Below are 24,622 nucleotides of genomic sequence, written 5' to 3' on the forward strand. Positions count from 1 at the left end.
TGTTTTTATGCTTCAACCGATGGCACAGGACACTTGGTGAAAGCTGCTGTTCAGGATGGAGGATTATGGGTGGACATTTAGGAATCAACTTTGGGTTATTTTCACATTTGCCATTTAGAATAAGTGCCAACAACACAAAAGGGTGTTTTAGACTGTACATACGAGAGGATCTTGCTGATTAACAACCTGTTACTTCACATCAACAGAGCAGGACAGGTCAAACTTGTTCTCCATTGAATTTTTGTCTGAAAATAGGTGTAATGTTCCACTGATTTTTTGTTTTGCCATATTAATTTACATACGCAACTTTAAAAAGATTACTTGCCAATTTGAAAAGCTGGGTTTGCATGGGTTTCTTAAATGGAAGCATCTCATTTGTGCTGTGTTCCAGCATCTTAAGATTTATAATTGCTTTTTTGTTGAAGGATGGAATCTGGAGGCTAAAGCATAGAACTTATCTGTGCTCTTGAATGTAGTTTACGGGTTCCCCAGACTTTAAATGAAGGATCATTTCAACTGGTTGTGAGAAGACTGTTATGGTATACCAGTATGTTCTTCACCTGTAGAGGAGAGGACTGAACCTTCTTTCAGAAGAATATACTTTTGTTCAGGAGCAAATTTAGTAGATTTACCCAAACTAAAAACAGTAGTAGTATTTTATCGCCCAGCTATTTGTACCAGTTCATGATTAAGCATTAAAGCAGTTTAAACTCTTGATGTTTGTTAGCAGGGCTACTATTGGGAATGGGATGTGTTAATGTCATACTGATATGTGGAAAACAACTTCCTACTATTGCCACTTGCTGCAGCAACATACAGAGGGTGGGAGTTATGAGGCGATGCAGAGTATGCTTAGTTATCCCCTGAGCCACAATAGTGGAGAGATTGAGAGCTTTTTAGTACCTTTGACGATTTATTGGTTTTGCAATAATCTAGTTGAAATAAGGATATGCTTCAGTATTTTGCATCAGATAAGCACAGAAGGGGCCTTATGTGAGCACTGTTTTGTTAGTGGATGAAAGACACCCTTATAATGTTTCAAGTGGCAACACAACGTCAGAGTGCTCCGAGAGCGCAAGGCACTCCAGAGTGTGGTGAAACTGGCTCAAAACACCACTGGCTGTGCGCTACTGAACATCGAGGATATCTACTCTGTTAGATGCCTCAAGAAGGCCAGGTCTATGCTCGGGGACCCCAGTCACCCTAACCTCAACTTGTTCTCTCTACTACCATTCGGAAAACGATACTGAAGAATACAGACCAAGACCACCAGGTTTCATAACAGTTTCTTCCCCCAGGCAGTAAGACTGCTAAGTTCAAGTTAGTTTGTCATTATACTCATACACGGGTACATGGTGTAACAAAATGCTATTTAGCTAGCTCTCAGGTGGTAAGCAGTACAAAAAAACAACAACAATACAATTGTATAAGAAAGAAAGACGGAGACCACAGGCAGTGTGCAAAATAACAACAGTTGTGCAAAATCATACATCAACAGAATGAAATAAAGGATAGGAAATTATGAGAAGTAAACTTCTTGACATGTGAGGTGGAGGTAGATTTCAGTGTGTGTTTGAGTTTTGATAAAGAGAGAAGGCACTGTGTGGGTTCAGATCGTAGGTGAGAGAGGCTGGGGGTTTAATAGTTTAATAGTGCGGGGATAAAAACTGTCTCTGAGTCTGGTAGTCCGGGATTGAATGCTCCGGTACTGTTTTCCAGACGGTAGAGGGCCAAACAGTCTTTAGCTGTGGTTGGCTGTTTACAGCAGATGCCTGCAATTACCCAAACGGCCGCTGGCGAATAGGCAACCTCCTTGAACTGCCAGGTGCACTGGCGCCCTCCTGTCACTTTGCTCTCAGGACACATACGAAGAGCGCTAAATACCTCCTATTGCTGTATTACTTTCGCACAATCTGTAAACTGTATTGTAAATAGCAACTGTATAATTTATTGTATCGTAATCTTAACCTAATCCCTATAAACATCTGTCCTTCTACTCTCCTATCCCTCTTAACGAGCTCGTGGCACTGCTGTATGTATTGTTCGTGCATTGATAAATAAACCTTGAATGATTAAAATGCAGAAACTGCATTAACAGGCCCAATGTCTGATTTGGTCTGGCAATACATTTAGCAGCAAAGCAGTGCAACCCAAACCAGGACAGTTAATCTGACAAAGAGACGACATGCAAATACACCCTGAGTAAATGGGTCAATGTCACGAAAACACCAACTTTTACAAATTAGTCTCGGGTAACCAAATGAAGGGAATTCCCAGTAATCCCCAGATGCTCCAGGAAGAAGCTGTTATTGACCGCACCAATAGCAGTTTACCAGTCCCTGGGGTTGTAACTGAGCTGCCACTGCCATTCCAGGTTTCAGGCAGATTGGAACAAGTGAGGTAGTTAAGTAGCCTAGTCTGAGGTCCTGGCCAGTTGTTCTTAATGGGTTTGACAGCACCAGACTGTAAGCCTACAGGCACGAGACCGGATTTCAGGGACTGAACCTCATTGAGTTTAGTCACAAATGGCCAAACAGCCGAGAAGATGGCCTTGAGTACAATTAGAGCCCAAGACACAGGTAGCAGGTCTAATTACAGCTGCTAACTCATCCCTGAGAAAGCTGGAGTGGGCATTGTTGTCATGACTGCAGGAGGTGAGGTCAGCGACCGGTTATTAATAGTGTGTGTTTTGTTAAATGTTGCATGAGTATGAAATTCATGCAGCGTCCTTAGTTTGGAGAACATCCATTTTTATTTCTAACTTGGCTGTTTTTTTGTTATTATTTGATAAAATTGTAGTAAGAGAACGAAAAAAAAAAGCCAGAGTTGGCCTGCAGCTGTTCTTGAGTCGGCCTGTTCTTGTTCCGCACAAGAGTGTAGCACACCTGTTTCCAAAGTGGCAAACGGGGGAGAGGCAGGATTCACTGGCACTCGACTGGTTTCCCAGCCTTTGCTGACCCGAGTCACACCTGTTTAATTGAAGTGCTGTGTGGCACCCAGCCACACCCACCTGGGATCAGTTAAAATACGCTTCGCAGATGTGGAGGCACCTTCACGCGTCATGGGCATCGCTCAAGAAGGCCCATTAAGCACTAATGCTCTTTGTCATTTTACTGCTCGCTAGATTTATTCTCAGCCACAAAGAAAGAGGAAGAAAAACATATAACTGAAATATTTTCAAATTGGGTAATGTCTTGTTTGAAATACTTTAATTGTAATAGCCTTGCACAGTGAAAAGTCATTTTTTTTGCAACCTTACAGTTCGTGTTTTGTAAATCCTCTTTTCATTAGGATTATCAATATATGCAGGGCACTGTAAAATCTTGAAAACATGAAAAGCAAGAAGTTCAAGCTCTATTTAATACTAAAAGATGTCTGAAAAGTTAAAAGAAAACGTTTTCGTTCCTCATTGCTGAATGCTTGGTTTTGTTCATTTTTGCTTAGGAGATGTTTGCTGAACATTGTCAGTAGTCTTGTGCAAGGCTCCAGATAAAAAAAAATCTCTAACTTATTTTGAATTTCTGGCATCTTTCTCTGATTTGTATTCATTCAAACCAAAGGCATCTGTTGGGTCTTAATCTGGGTGTATAAATATCAAATCAGATTCATCCCCATCTCTTTGTAAATCCTTTCTTAATCCTGTATTGCTACATATTTTACATTGTTTAAAAATTTTCAGAAATGACGGCAGTCTCTCTTCTGTTCATAGAGGAATGATTTGAGAAAATTCATAGGCTGTTTTTGGAAGGATATATATTGTTATACTGTTCCAGATCAGAACTGGGTCTTTCAGGGGGTTGTACATTCAACATGCCACTAAAACTGCAAGTGTGCCAGGGTCAAAGATGCATTTGGTTGCATACATTAGATTTTTGAATACCTGTTTTTTAAGAAAACCTAGTTCTCATTTTTGTGTCTGCTGAAGATCAGAATGATTTTGTATTCTAAAAGAACCGTGTGGTATCTTTCCAGTTACTGTATCACTCAGTCATCACTGCAGGTTTTCTTGATGAATTTAACACATTTTAAGCAAAATTCAGTGTTTTAATTTCGATGAAGTCACTTGCAGTTCTCAAGAAGGAAAACACTGAACAGCTTTAACTACTTGTTCCCCCCCCCCCATGTCTCTTTAAAAAAAAAACCAACAACAATGAAGCAGTGACAGGTGGGGACTGTAGGGAGTTGTCTGATTTCATTCATAGTTTTTCATTGTAGCGCCTCCAGAGCTGCTGCAGACTGAGCCCTGCACTAGGTGTTCTGTTGCCTAGCAACGTGTGAGTGCTGACATCACCGCTGAACAGTGATTAGAAACGGAAAAGATCAACTACAAATGATAAGAGATGGAGAGGTCAGGCAGGTGTTTAAACCGGAGTTTCTACATACAAAAGGGGTACAGCTGTGATATCATTTCTGCTGATGCCTACGTGTCTGAAAACATTTTTATTCATTACTTTTCCTCTGATATGCCAAAATCCTGCAGAAGACTTGTTTGACACACTGGCTGAACAAAACACTGAGCTAGACTGTCAATGACGTGTCCTAGGGTGCCATTATAAGGAGAATCCTCAAACAGAAGACACTGAGCTTGTTACAGAAAAACAAACTGTACAGGAATTTTATTTACACCAGCATTGGTGTTAAAAGACTGCTATACCACCACTGGCCAGAGTTGTAAGCTTTTTTATTAGAGCCAATATCGTGTGATATTAAACTGGTAAAACAACAGCTGTCGGTGAGTCTGTCAGACAAGAGAAACCGACTTTTTGGTCAGTAACAAACCCATTGAGGGTCAGACTCTTGTTGCTTAACATTTAAAGAACGTTATTAAGTATTAAAATACAAGCCTAGGAGAAATCCTTGGCAAAGGGAGGTTAAATTTAATGATGATGCATATTAGAGTTATTGGGAGACAGCACAGACAGCCATAATGAATGCCATTGCTAGTAATGATATCAATGAGACAAGATACCTCTAACATCAGTGCTGCTATTATGTACTGTGAACAGAGTCTTCATATGGACATCGGTGCAGCATTGTCATAATGCCACAGTGATCATACAAGCTAGCCTTGTTGCTAACTAGGTGTCGACTCTGCCTTGAGATGGAGAAAGAGTTTGTTGGTGATCTGAGCCTGCTGTGCCCTTTCGGAACAGACTTGTTCTCTAGAGAGCAGACAGAGCTTGTGGCTCTGGAAGCCGAACAAGGAAGAGCAGCCACATTCCTGGATGTCATTCTTACAACGATGGGCTGACGGAACTGAACCTTTTCTAGTTTTGATCTGAGAAGACTGTGAGGAGGTCTGATGCAAGCATTCAAAATCCTCAAAGGGAAGTCAACCCAGCGGATCTCTTCAGAGTGAAGGGTGAAGTCACAAGGTCACGAGTTTTTACATTAAAAATGGCAACCGCAGGCCCTACCTACATAAAAGTTTGTGAGAGTATAGTATTAGCTATCCAGCTTTGTTGTTGAAGCAGTTACCCTGGCTTCTTTCAGGAAACAGCTGGATAAGAGTCTTGGATCAGTTAGCTATTAACTGACAAATGGGCTGTTGAGGGCTGAATGGCCTCTTCTTGTTGGCGACTCGTAATTTCTGCGGCGCTGGTCAGTACTAGAATGGGAGGCCTCTAAGGATGCTGCTGTACAAAGTGCAAGTGGACCGGTAGGGGCAAGCACAGCAGAGTGGCATGTAGTGGGTATAACCAGACCATGTCTTGGCAACGGTGATCGCAGCCACCCTTGGGACCGGCTTCGGTACAAAAGTAAGCGCAGATCAAGCTGTCAAACTGTGAGGAAAACTGTCCAACAGTGGTGGCGCTGGCGGGAGTACTACAAGGTGCAGCATGACGGTGGAGACAACAGTGAATCGGGCCAGTTCACTGCAGTGCCACAGCACGCAGCGTGGAGGAGACGGATGACGATCTCTGCTGGCCTAGTCAGGGCTGTGCACTCTGGAGCAGGAGCACACAGCTAGGACAGAGGAGCAGATCTCTGCTAGCCAGGGTTGGGCGCTCTGGAGCAGGAGCCTGGAGCACACAGCTAGGGCAGAGGTGCAGATCTCGGCTAGCCAGGGCTGGGCACTCTGGAGCAGGAGCCTGGGGCACACAGCTAGGACAGAGGAGCAGATCTCTGCTAGCCAGGGTTGGGCGCTCTGGAGCAGGAGCCTAGAGCACACAGCTAGGACAGAGGTGCAGATCTCGGCTAGCCAGGGCTGGGCACTCTGGAGCAGGAGCCTGGGGCACACAGCTAGGACAGAGGAGCAGATCTCTGCTAGCCAGGAGTATGGGTAGAAGCAGCAGAGAGAGATTCTCTCTGGCAGAAGACCTTGGGACAGAGAATGGATTAGGAAGACTTGTCATTCAAAAGAGCTGGAAAAAAACATACTAGTCGATTATTTTTTGTAACGAATGATTTATAGGATTGCAAGGTGATTATTAATATGTGAATCTGCCTTTGTATCCTTCTCCTCTGTGTTAGTGCTGGTTTTGTAAGCTTGAGAAAACCATGAGGGCTGTTAGGCTGTGGTATGGGTGTGTTTTCCTCTTGCAGATTATCAAAGAGCTTCCTCAGTTACAAAAGTTTCTTGGGGAGCTTTACAGTTATCTTACAGTTCTGTGACTTGCCTGCAATTTCTTTATTTTTAGAATCTAGGTAAGGAAACCTAATACAATGCACAAGAACTTGATTGTTTTGTGTTAGAAGTGGGTTGAATACAAGTAAAAGAAAGAAATACTCCCAATTTACTGTTACTGTACTAAAGTAGTTGCAATACCTATAAAAAACATTTAAAATCTAAATTGCACTCTCTTGCTGTACTTAGCTCAGTAATGATACTAAGATCTCCAGACTCTAGAAGATGTGTTCTAAGTTAGTGGGGAAGCCACTTGACCACAGCTTTCAAACTGCTTAAATAAAGAGTAATGCTGAAACAAGCTGTTAGTATGTCCTCTGATCCCTGTTATGTTTTGCAAAAAGAATATCATCTCATGCCTTCAAATGTTTAGAGTCCCTCAATGCAGACTTAAAGAAATTATTTGTTTTGTTATCCCATATTCAATCAATAAAGGAGTATTGATTGCAAGTGCAGTCAGTGCTTATGTGTAAGATTAAGAGGTGTTGTGCAATTAAAGGGGCTCAAGTTAATTGTGGGGGGAGGTGACACCTGATGAAGGTTCCACAGCCAAAATGTTGTGTTTTCTCTCTTCTCTTTTCAGCATGGAATAAACGCGTTACCTGTTTCTTTGCAGCCTGTGCATGCTGACGCAGCTACCTAATTGAATTATAATAACTGTGTATGTGTTGATGTCTTAAGTTATTTATTTTGTAATTTATAATGTTAATACATTTTGGGATTATCTCCGTGTGTAAAACATAGCTGCTTGGATGCAAAGCAGATTTGTGTGAAATCAGACAAAGTATTGTGGTATAGTACGTCAGTGTCCCACAGGTAGCTAGACTCAGCTGTGACGTGTTTACCACATTCTGCTGCAAACAGCCACGCCTTGCCCAACTGAGGCAGTGCTGTTATATAATACCCTGGTGGCAGAAACTGAGTTCGCCTTAACCCCTACATTACTTTGGAGTGATCTGTGCTTCAGTGATGGATGTGACAAACGTGTTCAGGAGAGCCAACGATGCACATTAAAACATGAGGGGAAAAAAGGGGTCAGTAAAGTGTCCAGGATTTCTCGATCTTTCACCTGTGACTTCCCTGGTGCCAGGAGGCTTCCAGTGACGTCGGGTGGGGGGCGCAGGCCGGTCTGTCTGCCCCTCGTTCTGCTGCCCCCCGAGAGGAGGAAAGAAAGGTTCGGGTGGGCTCTGATAGGCCTCTCTGTGTTCCCCGTGGCTGCAGGCGAGTATGGCCATGACCGGAGGGGCTCCAGCATCCTTTCCCATGAGCAATCACACGCGCGAGAGAGTGACGGTGGCCAAGCTGACGCTGGAGAACTTCTACAGCACCCTCCTCACGCAGCACGAGGAGCGGGAGATGAGGTAGGCCCCTGGTCTCGCGTGTTCCCACACCTATTGTTCCTCCTCCACAGGAGCTCAAGAGCAACGGTGACAAAAGGTGTAAAGAGATGTTTTCCTGACTTACCCTAGAAGTTAAATCCTTGTGGGATATGTTAACATCTTGCACTTTGTGTTTTATTCCTCCGTTAAAGAAATGAAGGCCTCTAAAATGGTCTGGGTAATAATTCAGGCTTCTCTGTCCCATAACCTGCAAGACCCTTCTCAAAAACATTGATCCCATCATTCCATTCTGTAATATACTTCAGGTGTTTATTTTGTAACCTTTCTAGTTTAATTGCTTCTAAACATTTTAATCATCACACCTGGCTATCTTATTCCTTCTGGGCATTTGAATATTCGCAAGCAGCACATGTCCCTGGGGTTTAAGAATGACTCATATATTAACAAAGCAGCTTAATAGACTTCCAGCGGCTTTAAAGACTGCCTGAAGCTTCTGTAGACTTGCAACTCAAGACTTGTGGTATTTGGCCATAGATGTGCGTGTACTCATACTTGTGTCTAATTGTGTGAAAGAAGGCTCTTTATATAGGAGCTTGTGGACAGGTGGACGCTGCCCCTTTAACAATCAACTGAGCAAAGACTCAGGGCTGGTCAGTCCCTGAATGGGAGACCTCTAGGAAAAACCAGGCTGCTGCTGTTAGTGGGTTTTGGTGAGCCAGTAGCTGGAATTCTTTCCTCTGCCCCAGCAGCTCGGTATCGGGGAGAGGATTGCTGTTCTGTAGCAAGCGCCATCCTCCGGAAGAAATATTAAATTAGGGCTCTGCCTGCTTCGTCATTCAAAATCCCAAAGGTGCTGTTCATAAGAGTAGGGGGTGTGAAATCTGTTGTCCAGGCCGAGCCTGGCCCTGGGGCTCCATAGTCTGTAATACTTGAGGTTACCCTTGTTTCGCCTGGGAGAGGAGCTTCTCACGCCTGTGTGATCTGCTGAGCAGAGGGCCTGCTGGTTCTGAACAGACTGGCGCTTCTCTTCACTGCAGGATGAAGTGATTCCCCTTCTCGAGGCTTGGAATCCTCTGCAGTTTAGCATTATTACTTCTGTTACTAGGAGATTCCCTGTAAGCCAGATGTTTGATATCGGCGCCTTGTTTCAGTTGACATTTGAAGCTGTTCCTATCACAGTGAATGCAAGAAGCTTTTTTTTCCAATTCTGTTTTTGCATGATGTGCCTTTAAAAGTTAAATTCACATTTTTTATATTTGTTTAATGTAGACAGTTTGGAATTGACTGACAGTTGGCCAGCAATATTTTCTGCACGTGGTTTGAGCTTTTTGTAACCTATGTAACGACAGTTGTAGTTTTTTTGTCAACTTATTGCAAAAAGTAGATGTTGGTTGAAGAATGAGGCCTGTACACGGTTGTAGAATTAAGACTCTCAGGTGTTACAATGTAAACATAAAAAAATGTCCACTAATGCTAACCTAGTGTTGCTACTATTAAATCCTCTTTGACTGTTGATAGAACTTAGTTTGCATGAGAAGAAACCAAGCCTGGCTTTAGCTACCTTGAGTTTACATGAGTAAGAATCTTAAAAGTGATCACGACTCAAACTTCACATATCTGCCGACTTGGCATAGTACTTAATTTGTCACATTTACCACATGTAGCAATCGAATCTCATTGACTCATTATCATCATCATTTTGTTCCTCTGTATACATATCTATATTAATCTATCTGGATTAATTGATTTTATAACATTGATTAAAATTTCAATAGTAGGAAGACATTGAATTGTTTCTGCATAAAGAAGGAAATCCATTGAAAAGAGTATAAAACCTGCACAGCTTTGATATTTAAGCCTGGTTTGTAATCAATTTATACTGTTGATTAGTAGGTTAAGTAGATAGTAGTAATGAGTAGGTTGTAGATAAGTATTTTGTATGGTCTAGAGTCTTGGACTGCAGTGCCATCTAGTGGCAAAATGTGCTTTCATCTTGCTTCATGAATTCTGCCATTTAATTGAGTTGCATTTCCCCTGCAGGCAAAAGAAATTGGAAAAAGTAATGGATGAAGAGGGCTTAGCAGATGAGGAGGTAATGCACCTTTTCTGTTCTAAATAGTCTGCTTTTAAGTTCAGTTTTCTTAATATTTTTGTTATTCTGGGATAATAGTGTTTTATCTCAGTCTGTCAAAACCAAACTAGAAAACATACCTGTTCCTCATGCTGCTCTGGGGGAAGGTAAGTGTTTGAAATCCATTAGCAGCTCAAGTGGCAATTAGATATCAAACCAACAGTGATTCAAGCCATCTACAAATGGAGAAAAGGAATGGAAAAAAAATTGCCAAACATCACGAAATAATAACTTTCAGTGTTCTGAAACACTTACTCATTCTGAAAATAAGTCTTTTACAGCTGGTGCAGTTATTATGAGCATTTTATTCAATAGATGAATTGTCCTTGAAAATAAGAGTTGTTGGATCTTGAATTGTCCTTTTAAAAGCAAAAAATGTATATATGTCCTCACAGCGAATGCAGGCCTGTGTGATTTGTTCTTCAGTATTGATTTCCTGATAGGAGGTTATGGGGGAGGTGATGTCTGCAGTTGTCTTTTTCTAGCTGAGAGTAGGCTTGCATTTACTGAAATAACCTGCGTCGGCTGTTCTGTGACCCCTGCAGAAGAAGATGAGGAGGTCCCAGCACGCCCGCAAGGAGACCGAGTTCCTCCGCCTCAAGAGGACGAGGCTGGGGCTGGATGACTTCGAGTCCCTGAAGGTCATCGGGAGGGGAGCCTTTGGAGAGGTCTGTCCTCTGCCACGCACTCAGACTCTCAGTGCTGCGATTTCAGTGTTTCTCTCTCCATGTAAGCGAGCTGCTCCAATGTGTCACCACCTGTGTTGCTGCAGGTGCGTCTTGTGCAAAAGAAGGACACGGGCCATATCTATGCCATGAAGATTCTGAGGAAAGCAGACATGCTGGAGAAAGAGCAGGTATGAGGAGTGCCGTACTTCCTACTCCATGCCATTTCATACAATTTAGTTCAGGAAAGTTTGAACCTTGTTTTTAAATCCAAAGGTTTTGTTCAGGTCTATGAAGTGATTTGTGGTGTAAAGCTCTTTTTTTTTAAATCTTAATGGTAAAAAAGAATTACATTGTAAGTTAAGTATTCTTTCCACCCCCCTCACCTTGTCTAGGTGGCTCATATCCGGGCTGAGAGAGATATTCTTGTGGAGGCTGATGGTGCCTGGGTTGTGAAGATGTTTTACAGCTTTCAGGACAAAAGAAACCTCTACCTCATAATGGAGTTTCTTCCTGGAGGTAAGGGATATGAAGCTGGGGCCATGGGCGTGGTCTGCGAGGGTTGTCCGATTCCGGTCTTGAGAGCCAGTGTGTCAGTGGGACGGAGCTCTTTAAAGCAGCAGCGCGTGAAGAGCTGGGAGAAGCCGTTAAATTGGTCCAGTTGAGCCAGTAACCAGGTTTATCTTGAGCTGAATTGGAATTTAAACCTGCTGACCAGCCCAGCTGTGGACACCAGGGGTTGTCTACCCCTGGTCAACAGACACCAACCAAAGCAGTGTGACTGTGCGTATGACCACAGTGCTCTGTTCACAATGTGCTTTCTATGTGTATTGCTCGTGGGGAACGCAGATTTCTCTGTCAGATTTAATGAAAAATTATTTATTTGGAAATTTATTTTTTTTAAGACTTGTGCATTTTTAGTATATACTGTAGCTTGTGGAGGCACAGTTTTTTATATTAAGGGTGTAAATTACTGGAAGCTTGCTCTGCGTTGTTTTTGACACTGCTTAGATTTCAGAATTAAGTCATTTACACATGAATGAAAGGACTCGGTAAAGACCTAGCACATATTTTATATGGAGAGACATTAAAAACAGCTATTTAAGGAAAACTGAACTCCTGTTGCCCTCTGTCTGTGTAGGAGATATGATGACTCTGCTGATGAAGAAGGATACCCTGTCAGAGGAAGAGACCCAGTTCTACATTGCTGAGACTGTGCTGGCTATAGATTCCATACATCAGCTGGGGTTCATTCACAGAGACATTAAACCAGATAACCTCCTACTGGATGCCAAAGTAAGGAGCATAATGCATTGACTTTGTTTTGGATATTTTGCATTTCTGTTGGATAGTTGCACCTTGGTTTCCTTCAATTATCTGATGGTGATCTGTGCAGCAACATCTTTGTCACACAAGCCTTTATCCACCACCCTGGCTAATTAGTTGGAGAATTGTCTCATAAGGCTTATTTCTTTAATGATTAATTATAATATGATTCTCATTTCATAAAATAAGTTTCTTCAAAAATAAAATACAGTATCTCTATACAATTCAGGTGGGTAGCTGCGTCAGCATGCGTAGGCTGCAAAGGAACAAGTAATAGGTTTATTCCATGCTGAAAAAAAGAAGAAAGAGAACACAACATTGTGTTCTCTTTCTTCTTTTTTTCAGCATGGAATAAACCTATTACTTGTTCCTTTGCATCTCTATACAATTGCTGACATCAGACTTAGAACTTTTTAATATTTATCTGGTCAGCCAGGATTTCAAATACATAAAATCATTTTTACTGAACTCTTCTGATCTCTTCAGTAATTAACATATACAAATGTTCATTTTCATGAAGGCCTACTTAACAGTTGAGTGAATTAATTTTTGTCTCAATATGAGTGAGCTGTAAAATATACTTAGAAAATAACCAGTATTGTTAACAACAGGTGTTACAACAAATTATAAAATGGTATATCTTAATTATGGGTTGGAAGAGACCATTACCTTAATAAAGGAAGGTTGTAACTAGTTTTTTATAGTACGTCATTCCTTAAAGAAGATAAGGTTACGAACTAGAGCCCATTTGGTTCATTAAGCTCGTTTTTCTTGGATGAATTATCATCTAACACCTTAACCAGCCTCGTTTTGAAAGACGCTTCAGCATGGCTGGGCAGCTTGTTCCAACTCCCACAGACGTGCCTCCAGTTCTTGGTTTCAAATGCACATCTCTCTGGTTTTCATTAGTGTGCTCTGGATTGTGTTTCACAGTTGATTTTAAAGAAGGCCGTCTGTTTGACTTTATCAAGGCCTTTGAGGATGAATGGGTGAATGTCTCCTCATAGTCTTCTCTGAAAAATAAATGTTTAGTCTGTTGAAACATAAATGCATTTTTTTAAATGTTAATATCACAAATGGGAAGGTGACTGCAAATATGTTATTTTACGGTCTTTCAATACTGGATTTAATAACCTGTCCTATTTTACAGGGACATGTCAAGCTGTCTGACTTTGGTCTGTGCACAGGGCTGAAGAAAGCACACAGAACAGAGTTCTACAGAAATCTCACTCACAATCCACCCAGCGATTTCAGTATGTTTTCATATGGTCTTGGCATGTAATGAGGATTATACTAAAGTATCTTTGTTATTCTTTGTGTATTGTGGATCAAGATTGAATCTGTTGTTTAAAGACTAACTTTGTAACACCACCTTGGTCTTCTGAACAGTAATGTGTTCGTATTTTGTTATAAGGAAGGGGTTGAGATCTGAAGATATACTCATTCTCTCTCTGGATCAATAAACATAGTTGGGGACTTATTTTATATTATGTGTTCAGCTATTTGAGCGTTCTGTGTCTATTGTTAATGATTGTACTAAAGGGAGCTTTTTCCTGCAGCATTTCAGAACATGAACTCAAAACGAAAAGCTGAGACATGGAAGAAGAACAGGCGACAGCTGGTGAGCTCAGTTCTGAAACGTCACAATGTTATTTTCTGGTGAAGTAAACTGCTCCAATTTTTCTTAACATTTAAATCTGCATGCGTGTTTTTAAGGCAAGGATTAATGTTAGGAAATTATTTTGATCTACTACCCAATTCCCAATTTGTAGTGTCCTTTCTTTGTGGAATTGAGACTTGCCTGTCTGTTTGTCCTGCCCTGCTCATTGGTCCGCTGGGTGAACCTCTGCAGCTCGCTGGTGATGCGAGAGGATGGAGGACTTTGAAGGCTCTTCTCCCAAACAGACACCAGGGCTCCTCAATGGGTGGCCTGTAGCCTTAATGTGGCCCTCAGATGACAACCCACTGGCCCATCCACAGTCTTGTATACATGCATGTCTTGGTCTAGAACTTACATCAAAAAGACAAATATTCAATAGAAAAATACAAATGTTAACATCCTATATCATATCGTGATTGATACCATTTCTTTGTGTACCTGACAAAATTGCGTGCATTATGCGTTATTAGTGTGTTCCTCAGTGTGCATGCCTCATACAGTCTGGGCTTTCTCAGTTCTGCTTTCAGTAGTATTGTGTGTGCGCTGTGTGTTGCTCTGCACGAGTACCTCACTGCTTATGGTGGTGCTTTAGTTTTGAAAGCCGAATAAACATCTTTTTTTCCCCCGTTGGTCCGAATGGGGAACATCTGCTGGTGCGATTCCAGCAGCCGCAGTTTGCAGTTCCTAGCGAAGGTGCCGCACTTCTGCTCCCTGCGGAGGAATGTGGTGATGAGCAGCAGCAGCTCTGACTCCACGTTTCTATATGTCCAATAGAGGCAAACGTGCTGTTGCTGCATGTGTCTGGGTTTGAATAAAGAAGGAACTTGCTGGATGGGCTGAATGGGTCACCTTGTTCTTGAAGTCATGTCATGTCGTGCTGCAGCTTGGAAATTGAGGGGAAGCTTTTAAAGGGAGTTTTAAATATTTCTCCACTGAAATATGTTTTAACCTATATTGTGGAGGTTGGTGGTGTACAGTAGTGATTACAAGAAAAGGTTCCCCTCTTCCTTTTTTTTCCAGTCTGTTTTTTTCGGCCCTGACGCTGATAATAGGGAAGGAGCCCTCTGACAATCAGAACTAAAGCTGACAGGTTTACATGTGGTAGGACACTGCGCTCACTTGAGCTCCAGTAGTGCCAGCGTGTGAACAGAGCAGTATAAGATGCCCTGTGTAACAATTGTATTACTCCATATTCAGCATGTGTCCAATGAACTATCACATGTACACAATCAGTAAATTAACATACTGTCGCTTGAGGTTACTGAAGTCTCAGGCACACATGTGTAAGGGGAGCAGGGCTTGGATGATGTTCTTAACTATTTACAGAGACAGGTAGGTCCAGGCAGATGAGAGAACTCCATGTCAGGCCTGTGCTGCTCCATATCCCTTTCCCAAACTCCTCCATGAGCAGGGGTACCCATACCCCTCCATACCCCTGCATGAGCTGGGGTACCCATACCTTTCCATACCCCTGCATGAGCTGGGGTACCCATTCCCCTCCATGAGCTCCTCCACTCGTTCCTTAAGGCCGTCTGGGATTGGGGGCAGCACCTGGTTCAGCTACCAGTTGCTCTTGTCTCCCATCCTGTGGCTTCTTGCTCTGGGGTCCGGCCTCTCCTGCCCCCAGGAGGATAGGAGTGCTGAGCACTTCAATAATAAGTGTAATTCTTGTATCTATATCTGCAGCTGTATCACCCTGCAACTTGCAACTAGTAACACCCTGGATGGGTGATTCCTGGGAAAAGCTAAGGCTGCTGCTAGAATTGTTGTTAGTGGGGCCAGTAGGAGGTGCTCATTCCGTGGTCTGTGTCGGTCCTAATATCCCAGTATAGTGACGGGGACACTATACTGTCCTGTAAAAAAGTTGCTATCCTTTGAATGAGACGTAAAACTGAGGTCCTGACTCTCTATGGTCATTAAAAATCCCAAGGCGTTTCTTGAAAAGAGTAGGGGTGTCCAGGCTAAATTTCTCCCTGGCCTTTACCAATCACCAACTCCTAATAATCCCCATCTATGAATTGGCTTTGTTACACTGGTTTGCTCCTCACTGATAGCGTGTGGTGTGTGGTGAGCGTAATGGTGCACTATGGCTGTCGTCTCATAATCCAGGTGGTGGATCCTAAAATTAATTAATTTAACAGGTTCCTCTTTGCTTGAAAGAACATCTGAATGAATGTCATTTTTTTTTTTACAGGCATATTCTACTGTGGGAACTCCAGATTACATTGCACCTGAGGTGTTCATGCAGACAGGGTATAACAAACTGTGTGACTGGTGGTCTCTGGGAGTTATCATGTATGAAATGCTCATAGGTAAGTATGTTTCATACTGTTCTAGTAAGAATGTTGAAGAGGGGGGAGGAATCCTATCAGCTGAAAGCAAGTGCTGATGCGTCTGACACAGTGTGCATCAATATAGTGTTGTGAGGCAGTTTACTTATTTTGATATTTTTATCCCAAACCACTTATTCTTTGTTGTTGTTTTTCAGGATATCCTCCATTCTGTTCTGAAACACCTCAGGAAACATACAGAAAAGTCATGAACTGGAAGGAGACCCTTGTCTTCCCTCTGGAAGTGCCCATCTCAGAGAAGGCAAAAGACATGATTTTAAGGTTTGTGCTCTATGGGATAAGACATGCTCTAGTAATTATACATGAAAAAAAATGGTAGTATGTGAGGTTATGCTGAATGTTTACCACGTGTATCAGGGCTCATTGTGAACCTCATACAGAGTGACTGAGACATAATCTGATGATAAATTGGATTGTGTTGAATGCACCTGAGCCGGGAGAGGATTTCCCTGCCTGCAGGGGTGCTTGGTCTGTAGACTGGGTCTAGATGGGGTCTGAGACACTGATCACATCCTGGCAGGAGATACTTGCAAATAACTGTCATTGATCTGAATTTTCCTGCAAGTAGAGGATTTTGTTTTTCAGTTTTCTTTCTTCCAAAAGTCCAATTTTCTATTGCAATTCCGTTATTGCTACAGTAAACAGAATCTAGTATCTGTACATGGTACTGTTAAACACAAGCTCTGTTCACCATGTGGAAATCTTTGAGAATTGATTGCAGTTTCTCTTACTAAAAGTAATAAAAAAACAGCTTAATGTTGTGTGTTCATGAAAATCATTTTTCTGCTGATGACTCTTTTAGGTTTTGTACTGATGCAGAGAACAGAATTGGTGCCACAAGTGTGGAAGAAATTAAGAGCCATCCATTCTTTGAGCCAGTTGACTGGGAACACATAAGGTATTTGACATGCATGCATGCACAGTGGCTTTTAGCTGTTAGTGTACATATTTAAATGTAGGTTTTTCATTGTACTTTTCATTTCACACCTCACTTCACTTATTCTTTCTTCACACCTCCTGATTGGCCTCTCTGTCTGTCCCCTGCTCCCACCCCTCGCTCCTCCTCTCTCCCAGCTCTTGTTCTCCTGCTACATTACCTTTGCCTACTGCCCTGTCTCTCTCACACCTGAAGAAGGCTCCACAGCTGAAACGTTGTGTTTTCTTTCTTCTTTTTTTCAGCATGGAATAAATCTATTACTTGTTCCTTTGCAGCCTACGCATGCTGACACAGCTACCCACCTGATTTAAATGTATTAATATTTGTTACAGTTAAGCAAAAAGAATGTTTTATTAGCTGATTGTTAAACTATGATAACACTTTTAATGACAAAACATTGTGCCTAAAAATGTATAGTAAAATAAAATTTCACAAACATACCAGGATTGCCACTGTCGCTGAGCTGCATCTGCAGGAAGTCCTTCTGACCTCTCGAGTCCTTAATGGGGTTAAAATCTATCGTCTTCACCTGACATCTTTCTGCTTTAAGTTCTGCTCTTTGCTTTCTGCTGAAACTCCCATTATAAACCACTACTAATAATCATGGGCTTATAATGTTTTTTACAAACTGTTCTTAAGGAGTATGCATGTTGAATGGTTTATGAAGGAGTCAGGGTTGTGGTTTTTAGCTTCTTTTAAGTAAGGTGTTACATATATTTTACAATGGAGAGCAGAGTTCAGAAACAAAGTTTTTAGGGTGCATGACAAATGCTGTGGAGGATCCTATTGTAATCACTACCCCCCCTTTTTTAGGGAAAGGCCAGCTGCCATTTCCATTGAAATCAAAAGCATCGATGACACATCGAACTTTGACGAATTCCCTGAATCGGACATCCTCCAGCCCGGTAAGGACCCTTCCTAACTTTCTTATACATCTGAATTTTAGAAGAACTTGAAGAGTTTTAATTGGGAGTTATTGATGGGGAAAAACACATTTCTTGTGTGAGAAGACATCTTGATGATTCAGTTTGGAGATAATTCTTGGCTTCTCTCCTCATTTTTTAATTTTATTAATTACAATGCAGGTAGGTACTTTTATTAAACCTAATGTGCAGTTCGAGGAACTAATCTTTAATTTTCCATGATATTTGTTAAGTGCTTCTTGGTGAGATTCAGGTTTTACTGCCTAAATATTTTCCCAGTTCCTATAATTAATGAACTGTGCACCACACCCTGAATTTTCTGTCTCCTACTGAAGGTGTCTGGTTTAAGTAAATGAGAAATGTCATTTTTCAGTACTATTGATTGTCTCCTCTTTCAGTGGTAAATGCAACAGAGCCAGACTACAAATCAAAGGACTGGGTTTTCCTGAACTACACCTACAAGAGGTTTGAAGGACTGACTCAAAGAGGCACCATCCCTTCCTACATGAAAGCAGGGAAGCTGTGAGCTCTGGAGGGGAGGAGATGGACCTTTATAAGCTGCAGTGCCTGAGCCACTCAGCAGTTCTCAGTATTGGTACACTGAGAGACTCCTGGAGACAATGGAGAATATCAATACAAACCCCGAAATTCTACAGGATTAGAATTTCCAAAGACTACTGAAGAGGCTCCTTTATTTTGAGTTGGCAGAGCCAGCAGCTGTTCTCTTGTGATTTTTTTTTCCATCTTTGATTTTGTTCTGTGTTCTGGGACTGTAGAGGTACTGGAGTAAGTTAAACATATCTGTTTATCTTTCTTGCGCCCGTGTATAGGGTTCTTCAGGGTGTGATTCTGGGTTTTATCTGTACTGTATCTGTATGTAAAGCACTAAAACACGCACTCTCCATTTTCACTTCCACATGACCCAGTGCGATTACTGGCAGGCAAGATCAGTGACTGCTCGTGTTCAAGCTACGAGACTCCCCTGCCAGTGCAGTTGGGAAGTGGTATGTGACTGGGTTACACTTTCAGAATAGGGGCCCATTTCACCTTAATTTGGGGCTTTTTTTCAGCATGATGTCAATCAGAAACAACTGAGTTGGTTGCTGAAGAATATGTAGACTTTTATCACCTTTTATTTATTTATTTTAAATGTATAGAATAATTCAATATGCTGCAGCAATGAAATATGCAAGTCGAACTTTGTGGGGAAAAGAGCTTTTTTTTAAGCAGTTTTTTTTCTTTGTTTTCTTTGAAACTGGTTTATTGGAAATTATAAATTCCGATTGCCCATTGTTTCGTTCCCTCCACAGTGGGTGAATGGGAGACTCGGTTTCTGTCACTTTATAATATAAGAGAATGGGAAGTTTTGATGTGTAAAAGTCACTGCAAGTAAGTTTATTTCTCTCTCTCGCATAACAGAATCCAGGGTTCTACAGTAAACTAGGACAGACAGCAAGCTATGACTAAGCCCTAAAAGGTACCAATTATTTTAACAGATCACTTGCGTTTTCAACTTGTAATGTCAACTTCAGTCCTCATCTACCAGGGTAAATGTATGTTTTTTTCCACTACAAGTTGTCACTAAAAATGTAAAAACAAGGGAATTGTATTATTTTGTATAGATCAATGTTAAAGAATATACCTCTTGTTTGAATAGATGAAGCTCAAAGTTATACAAAACAGGTTTGAAAATTTAAAAAAGTTTACATTGCTTAATCCGTTTATACATACCGTATTTCAAACACTGGTATAAAATATGTTTGTCTTGTTATCTTCCAGATTTGATTTGAAGGTACTTCCTGGTTTATTCTAAGATTTTCCTCTGCTTAAATGTGTACTGTATGACTGTTTAGCATTCAGGTCATGATTTAAGTTTTGCAGAGTGATCATTAGCCAGCTAAGCAATCAAAAATGACATTATATATTAAGCTGAGGCAACTCCGTAATATGGCGGTGTTGTTTAAAGAGAGCTTAGTCTTTATTGTACAGACTGGGATACATTATGGCATTATGGGCTCATTGTTTTATGTACATTTTCATCTAGGTTTTAAACTATTACTTGTAATTGTTCATTTTGTTCTACAACTGCATGTTCCATGTCCATGCATACACTGCCCATAAACAATGTTTTGCTTTTGTAGAGCGTAAAGGGACAGACTAATAAGAACTTCAAACACTGTAGCAAAGACATTTTTTTATTTTTAATATGTTTAGGATGAGGGGAACTGTATAGCAGGGAATTTAAATAATATATTTACCTGGCAGCTGGATTGCTTTCCTGTTTGCTGGAGTTTAACATAAGTTATGGTGGAAACTCCAAAAAATAAAATACTTTCAAGTATGCCAAATGCCTAAATGTTTTTCTTTTATATATACACTATTTTGTAATCCATGTCAACATGCTTTGACTGCTAGATGTTTAGATAGGACAGTTGCTGTGATCAGAAGATAGACGTGTGTGAAGGTGAGTGTGCATGGTGGTCCGTCTCTGCATTAGAGGAGTTTGGCTACATTTTAGTGTTTCAGTTTTGATTTTTTTACATGATCTATGATTTAACAGTCTGTGCCAAAGATGGAAGAGGATGGAGGCCTGTTTGTATACATGTGCATAGACCTGAAATGTTTCATATTTTCAGTGTCAAATGAAGAAATGCATGCTATGAAAATGCTGTTTAAATATTCTTATTTTTAATTAAAGCTGCTATGATTTAATGTGAGCTACATTGGAGGTTTGAAAAGCCTTTTAATTTAAGGGGGAACTGCAACAATTTATTTATATTTAGGGGTTAGAAAGAAACGGCATTGAGTGCGTTTCAGACCACTATGAAAGTTAAATGCAGGAAGGGCTGCTTCACGTCGCAGTTCATGGGAACTCTCGCTCCCGCACAAGACCAGCAGTTTACGACTAACCGTGCTTCCACAACAATCACGTTTCGAGCTCATTCGAAATTTGTAATGTTTTTCTACGCCACCAATCAGTGCCAAAATCAATTAGTTTATTTTGTTAGTGGGATTTAATCACCAGTCAGAGATTGGGACTGCAGTTCCTCTTTAATACTCCGCAACGCATTTCTGAAGCCCAGGGCTCCTCGTCTCGCTCTCCGAGACCCAGGTGTTCTTGGTTTTGTACTAGCTCACCCCTGACATCAGTTAACTGCTTGTAACTTTTAATCGGACCTGAACTTTCATATTTTTTATGCATAATAGCATGAATCCTTTTTTAATTTATTCTTAAAGCTTTTGTATTAAACTTGGATTCTATTCAAGAACGGCGAGGTCTGGCTAAACACAATTGCTTTATTCTGGAACTGGTCCAGCCACATCCTTAGGTGCTTTGTTCACGAGCCCTGGAGCAAAGCCACCCTATGGTGAAGGTCTGACGGGAGCTCATGGAGAAGATCGCAAGAGGAGATCTGATGGAATCGCACAGAAAATATCATGATGGCTTTGACCTAATCCATCCCCTGTTGAAGATCTCAGGGGAGTTAATGGAGAACATTGCGCCAAGGCTGCCATTTTTTAATGGAAACTCTCAGACAAAACAAGAACACTTGTGTTACTGTATGTGGCACACTGCAACTGAACACTTGATTACACTGTAGCTGATTGGGCTGTTCTAAAACCATTGTCCTTCACCTTTGCAGGAAATGCAAATTCATATTTAAAAAAATATTAACAATACATTTGGGGAAAACATGAAAAACTGTCAGAAAACATGATCCATATGAGCAAAGGCTTGTTACTCAGTCTCTTAGGTAGAAGGTGCACTGCATATGCTGGTTTAAATGGTAACATAACATCACTTTATTAGCCCTATACAATTTCTTGCATTAGGAATTTGTCTTTTTGCAGACCCCAGCTTGAGACACACAGACAGGGAGAGAAGCTGGGGGTCAGAGCGCAGGGTCAGCCATTGTACAGCATCCTTGGAGCAGCTGGGGTTAAGGGCCTTGCTCAGGGGGCCAACGGAGTAGGATTCCTCTGCCGGCTGTGGGATTTGGACCGGCAACCTTCCAGCCACAGCCACAGCCCCAGATCCTTATCCACAGAGCCACCACTCAGTTCTGAATATAACTGTATATACATATAACCTGGCATACTTTAAGATGTCCAGAATGGTTACTACACAGTGTTTAATCTTTCTACATTTCAGCATGAAATTAAAGAACCTGTGATGTGTGGGGACTCAGTCTTTCTGCGTGCTCTTCCTTTTTCACCTGTGTGCAAGCAATCGCTGGAGTCATCGTTGTGAAACTGAGTCATAAGGAAAAAAAATTCACATGCAGTGGATTAAATAATCATTGATTGTTTTAATTGTTTTAATTAAAGTATTACTGTGTGAAACGTTAGGATGCTAATTTGATTAGGTGGAAGAACCTTTAGTATTTCCTGTAGCTCATAGACCTCTGCTGCTGGGAAACCTATCTCCCAGGCTGTAGGTGATGGGGAAAAATGCAGCATGGCCCAACTCTTCTCCCATCCACCCATTTTTGAACTGCTCCATCCGATTTGGAGCGGTGGGGGAGCCAGAGTCTCTCTTCGCAAGGCAGGGTCCACCATGGACAGGTCACCAGCCCATCACAGGGGAGTCAAACACAGACGCACACGCGGTCACACCAGGGCCAATTCTCCCAGAAGCCAAGTGATGTTTGGCTTGTCTTTAGACTGTTGGAGAGAACCATGTGAACACCAAGAGAATGTGCAAGCTCCACACAGACAGCACCCAGGTCCAGAATTGAACCCGGGGCCGCAGTGCTGTGAAGCAGCAATGCTAACCACTGCTCATCCAGGCTCTCATCTTTAATAGGTAAATTGATGAAAACATTTAGAAGAAATAACAATCTACCTAAAGACACATTCACACAACAATGTGTTTCCTTGAACAATTTGTGTGAAGTACCTCCCTGAAATGTTACAGCAGCGGCCTCCCATCTAGGAGTGGAACCTGGGGCTCCTCCAGCCCAGCGCTACTCTTCCCTGCTGCCCTTCTTTCATCATCTGAGTGGCTCCCAGATGAGTTTAAAATTGGTGAAAGTGTGTAAAGGTACTACAGCAGATGAGATGAGTTGTGCCAAAGTGTTCATTTCCAAAGGAAAGTGCCATTCCCGAATGAAGGGCAGCGTGCTGCCGTGCATGTTAACAATATCTCTTTTTACCTTACCTTTCGCTCTACTAAAAGCAACAATTACTCAGCAGAAGCATACAGTAAATGAGATCCAATAATGCTTGGAGACAACTTTTGATCCGACCAACTCAGTTTCTTGATACAAATACCGCGCAGTGTACCGTGCCATCCAGGCCCGCTCTACTTTTTGTTTCTGGAAAAATAGTTTTTTCTGGGAAAAAAATGTTCAGATAAGGGCAAAAAACCACTCGTTCTAAACCTCACTTGGGCCCCAAAATACAGTGCTAAGCAAATAAATTGTGTAGAGTGTAAAAGCTAACACTAAACCTAGCTGGCTTGTCAACTGAGCATTTTGAGATCTACATCTGAGCCTCTCTGGTCATGGGATATCGACATGTTCCACAAATCAAAAGGCACGAGTGGGACACATTCAAGATGTTGATCAAAGCTCTTGAAATTGAAGTAGATTCAGTAATGCTTGGTGACAACTTTTGATGCGACAGACTCAGTTTCTTGATACAACTACTGCGTGGTGCACCGCGCCATCCAGGCCCCCCAGTTTCTGAAAAAAAATTTCAGATAGGACTACAATACCACCCATCCTAAACCTGACTTGGGCCCCAAAATCCAGCGCTGAGCTTAAAGATTGGCTAAGTAGTGTGTGAATGCTAACACTAACCCTACCTGGGGTCTCAAGTGAGCATTTCCACGATTTACAGTATGTTGCAAACTTAAATCTGTACATACTGCTATTAACTTAGTGCTATCATTACATATATTTTCTTATTTTTGAAGAACAAGAAAAAAAAACACAAAACATATTTTAAATATAACACATAAAGACCATACTTTATAGGTAAGACAGCCCAGGGGGAAACAGCAAAAAGTGCGTCTCCATAATCGAATCGACGCATTATGTTGTCACGCACAAGTACTACAAGAATAACACCTGCTGAAATTTCACTCTTCCTGTTCTCAGAGCTAATCAGGGTGGAGAAAAACGACGATATTACACCCAACTCCAAAGGGAGGCGATAACCAAACATTCTCATCTGCACAGGGAGAAAGTCCCGTGTTTTTCATAACAGAGGATTATGTGTTCTTATTTGAAAGTTTAGGCATATATACTAATGTCATGTTTTACACGAACATAAACTGTCTAATGATGATCATTTGAGTTCTAGAAATGTTCGGCATGAAGCGTGTGTATATGCGGTAAACGCATTGATAGCTTTTGAATCCTTTTAACAATAATTGATTAGAATTAGAGGGAAAAAGTCAAGACGTTTGTACAAAAATGAAAGGACGCGATTAGGATCAACTACAAGCACTTGCGCTGTGCAGAGTTACTCTGAACGAAACTGTAACACGAAATGGAACTGACTATTGAACCACAAAATTTTTCACTTTTATCGTACTTAACCACACTACACACTCCCCCAGACACGGATTCACCAGCATTGCAAGAATCCAAGTTTCATGAGGTTCCTTCTTTTTCAAGAAAGACTTTTTGTCACAGTTTGACAGAAGGTCGAC

General features: G+C 41.5%; 1 protein-coding gene across 2 annotated transcripts in view; it reads left to right on the top strand.

Annotated features, from left to right (window-relative positions):
- The window catches only part of stk38l (serine/threonine kinase 38 like), a 32,320-nt gene extending 12,016 nt beyond the window's left edge, over positions 1-20,304 (top strand). For both annotated transcript variants that reach the window (XM_088922885.1, XM_088922884.1), the window contains exons 2-14: positions 7,850-7,989; positions 10,009-10,060; positions 10,645-10,767; positions 10,872-10,955; positions 11,160-11,283; positions 11,906-12,060; positions 13,241-13,343; positions 13,650-13,711; positions 15,945-16,062; positions 16,239-16,362; positions 16,904-16,999; positions 17,852-17,943; positions 18,360-20,304. In XM_088922885.1, the coding sequence (XP_088779011.1) occupies positions 7,856-7,989; positions 10,009-10,060; positions 10,645-10,767; positions 10,872-10,955; positions 11,160-11,283; positions 11,906-12,060; positions 13,241-13,343; positions 13,650-13,711; positions 15,945-16,062; positions 16,239-16,362; positions 16,904-16,999; positions 17,852-17,943; positions 18,360-18,487 (1,395 nt within the window). In that variant the 5' untranslated portion in view covers positions 7,850-7,855 and the 3' untranslated portion in view covers positions 18,488-20,304. The remainder of the gene's footprint in view (positions 1-7,849; positions 7,990-10,008; positions 10,061-10,644; positions 10,768-10,871; positions 10,956-11,159; positions 11,284-11,905; positions 12,061-13,240; positions 13,344-13,649; positions 13,712-15,944; positions 16,063-16,238; positions 16,363-16,903; positions 17,000-17,851; positions 17,944-18,359) is intronic.
- Positions 20,305-24,622: the final 4,318 nt, after the last annotated feature.

Source organism: Atractosteus spatula, chromosome 8 (assembly GCF_055471065.1).
Source record: "Atractosteus spatula isolate fAtrSpa1 chromosome 8, fAtrSpa1.hap1, whole genome shotgun sequence".
In the NCBI taxonomy this organism is placed as follows: Eukaryota; Metazoa; Chordata; class Actinopteri; order Semionotiformes; family Lepisosteidae; genus Atractosteus; species Atractosteus spatula.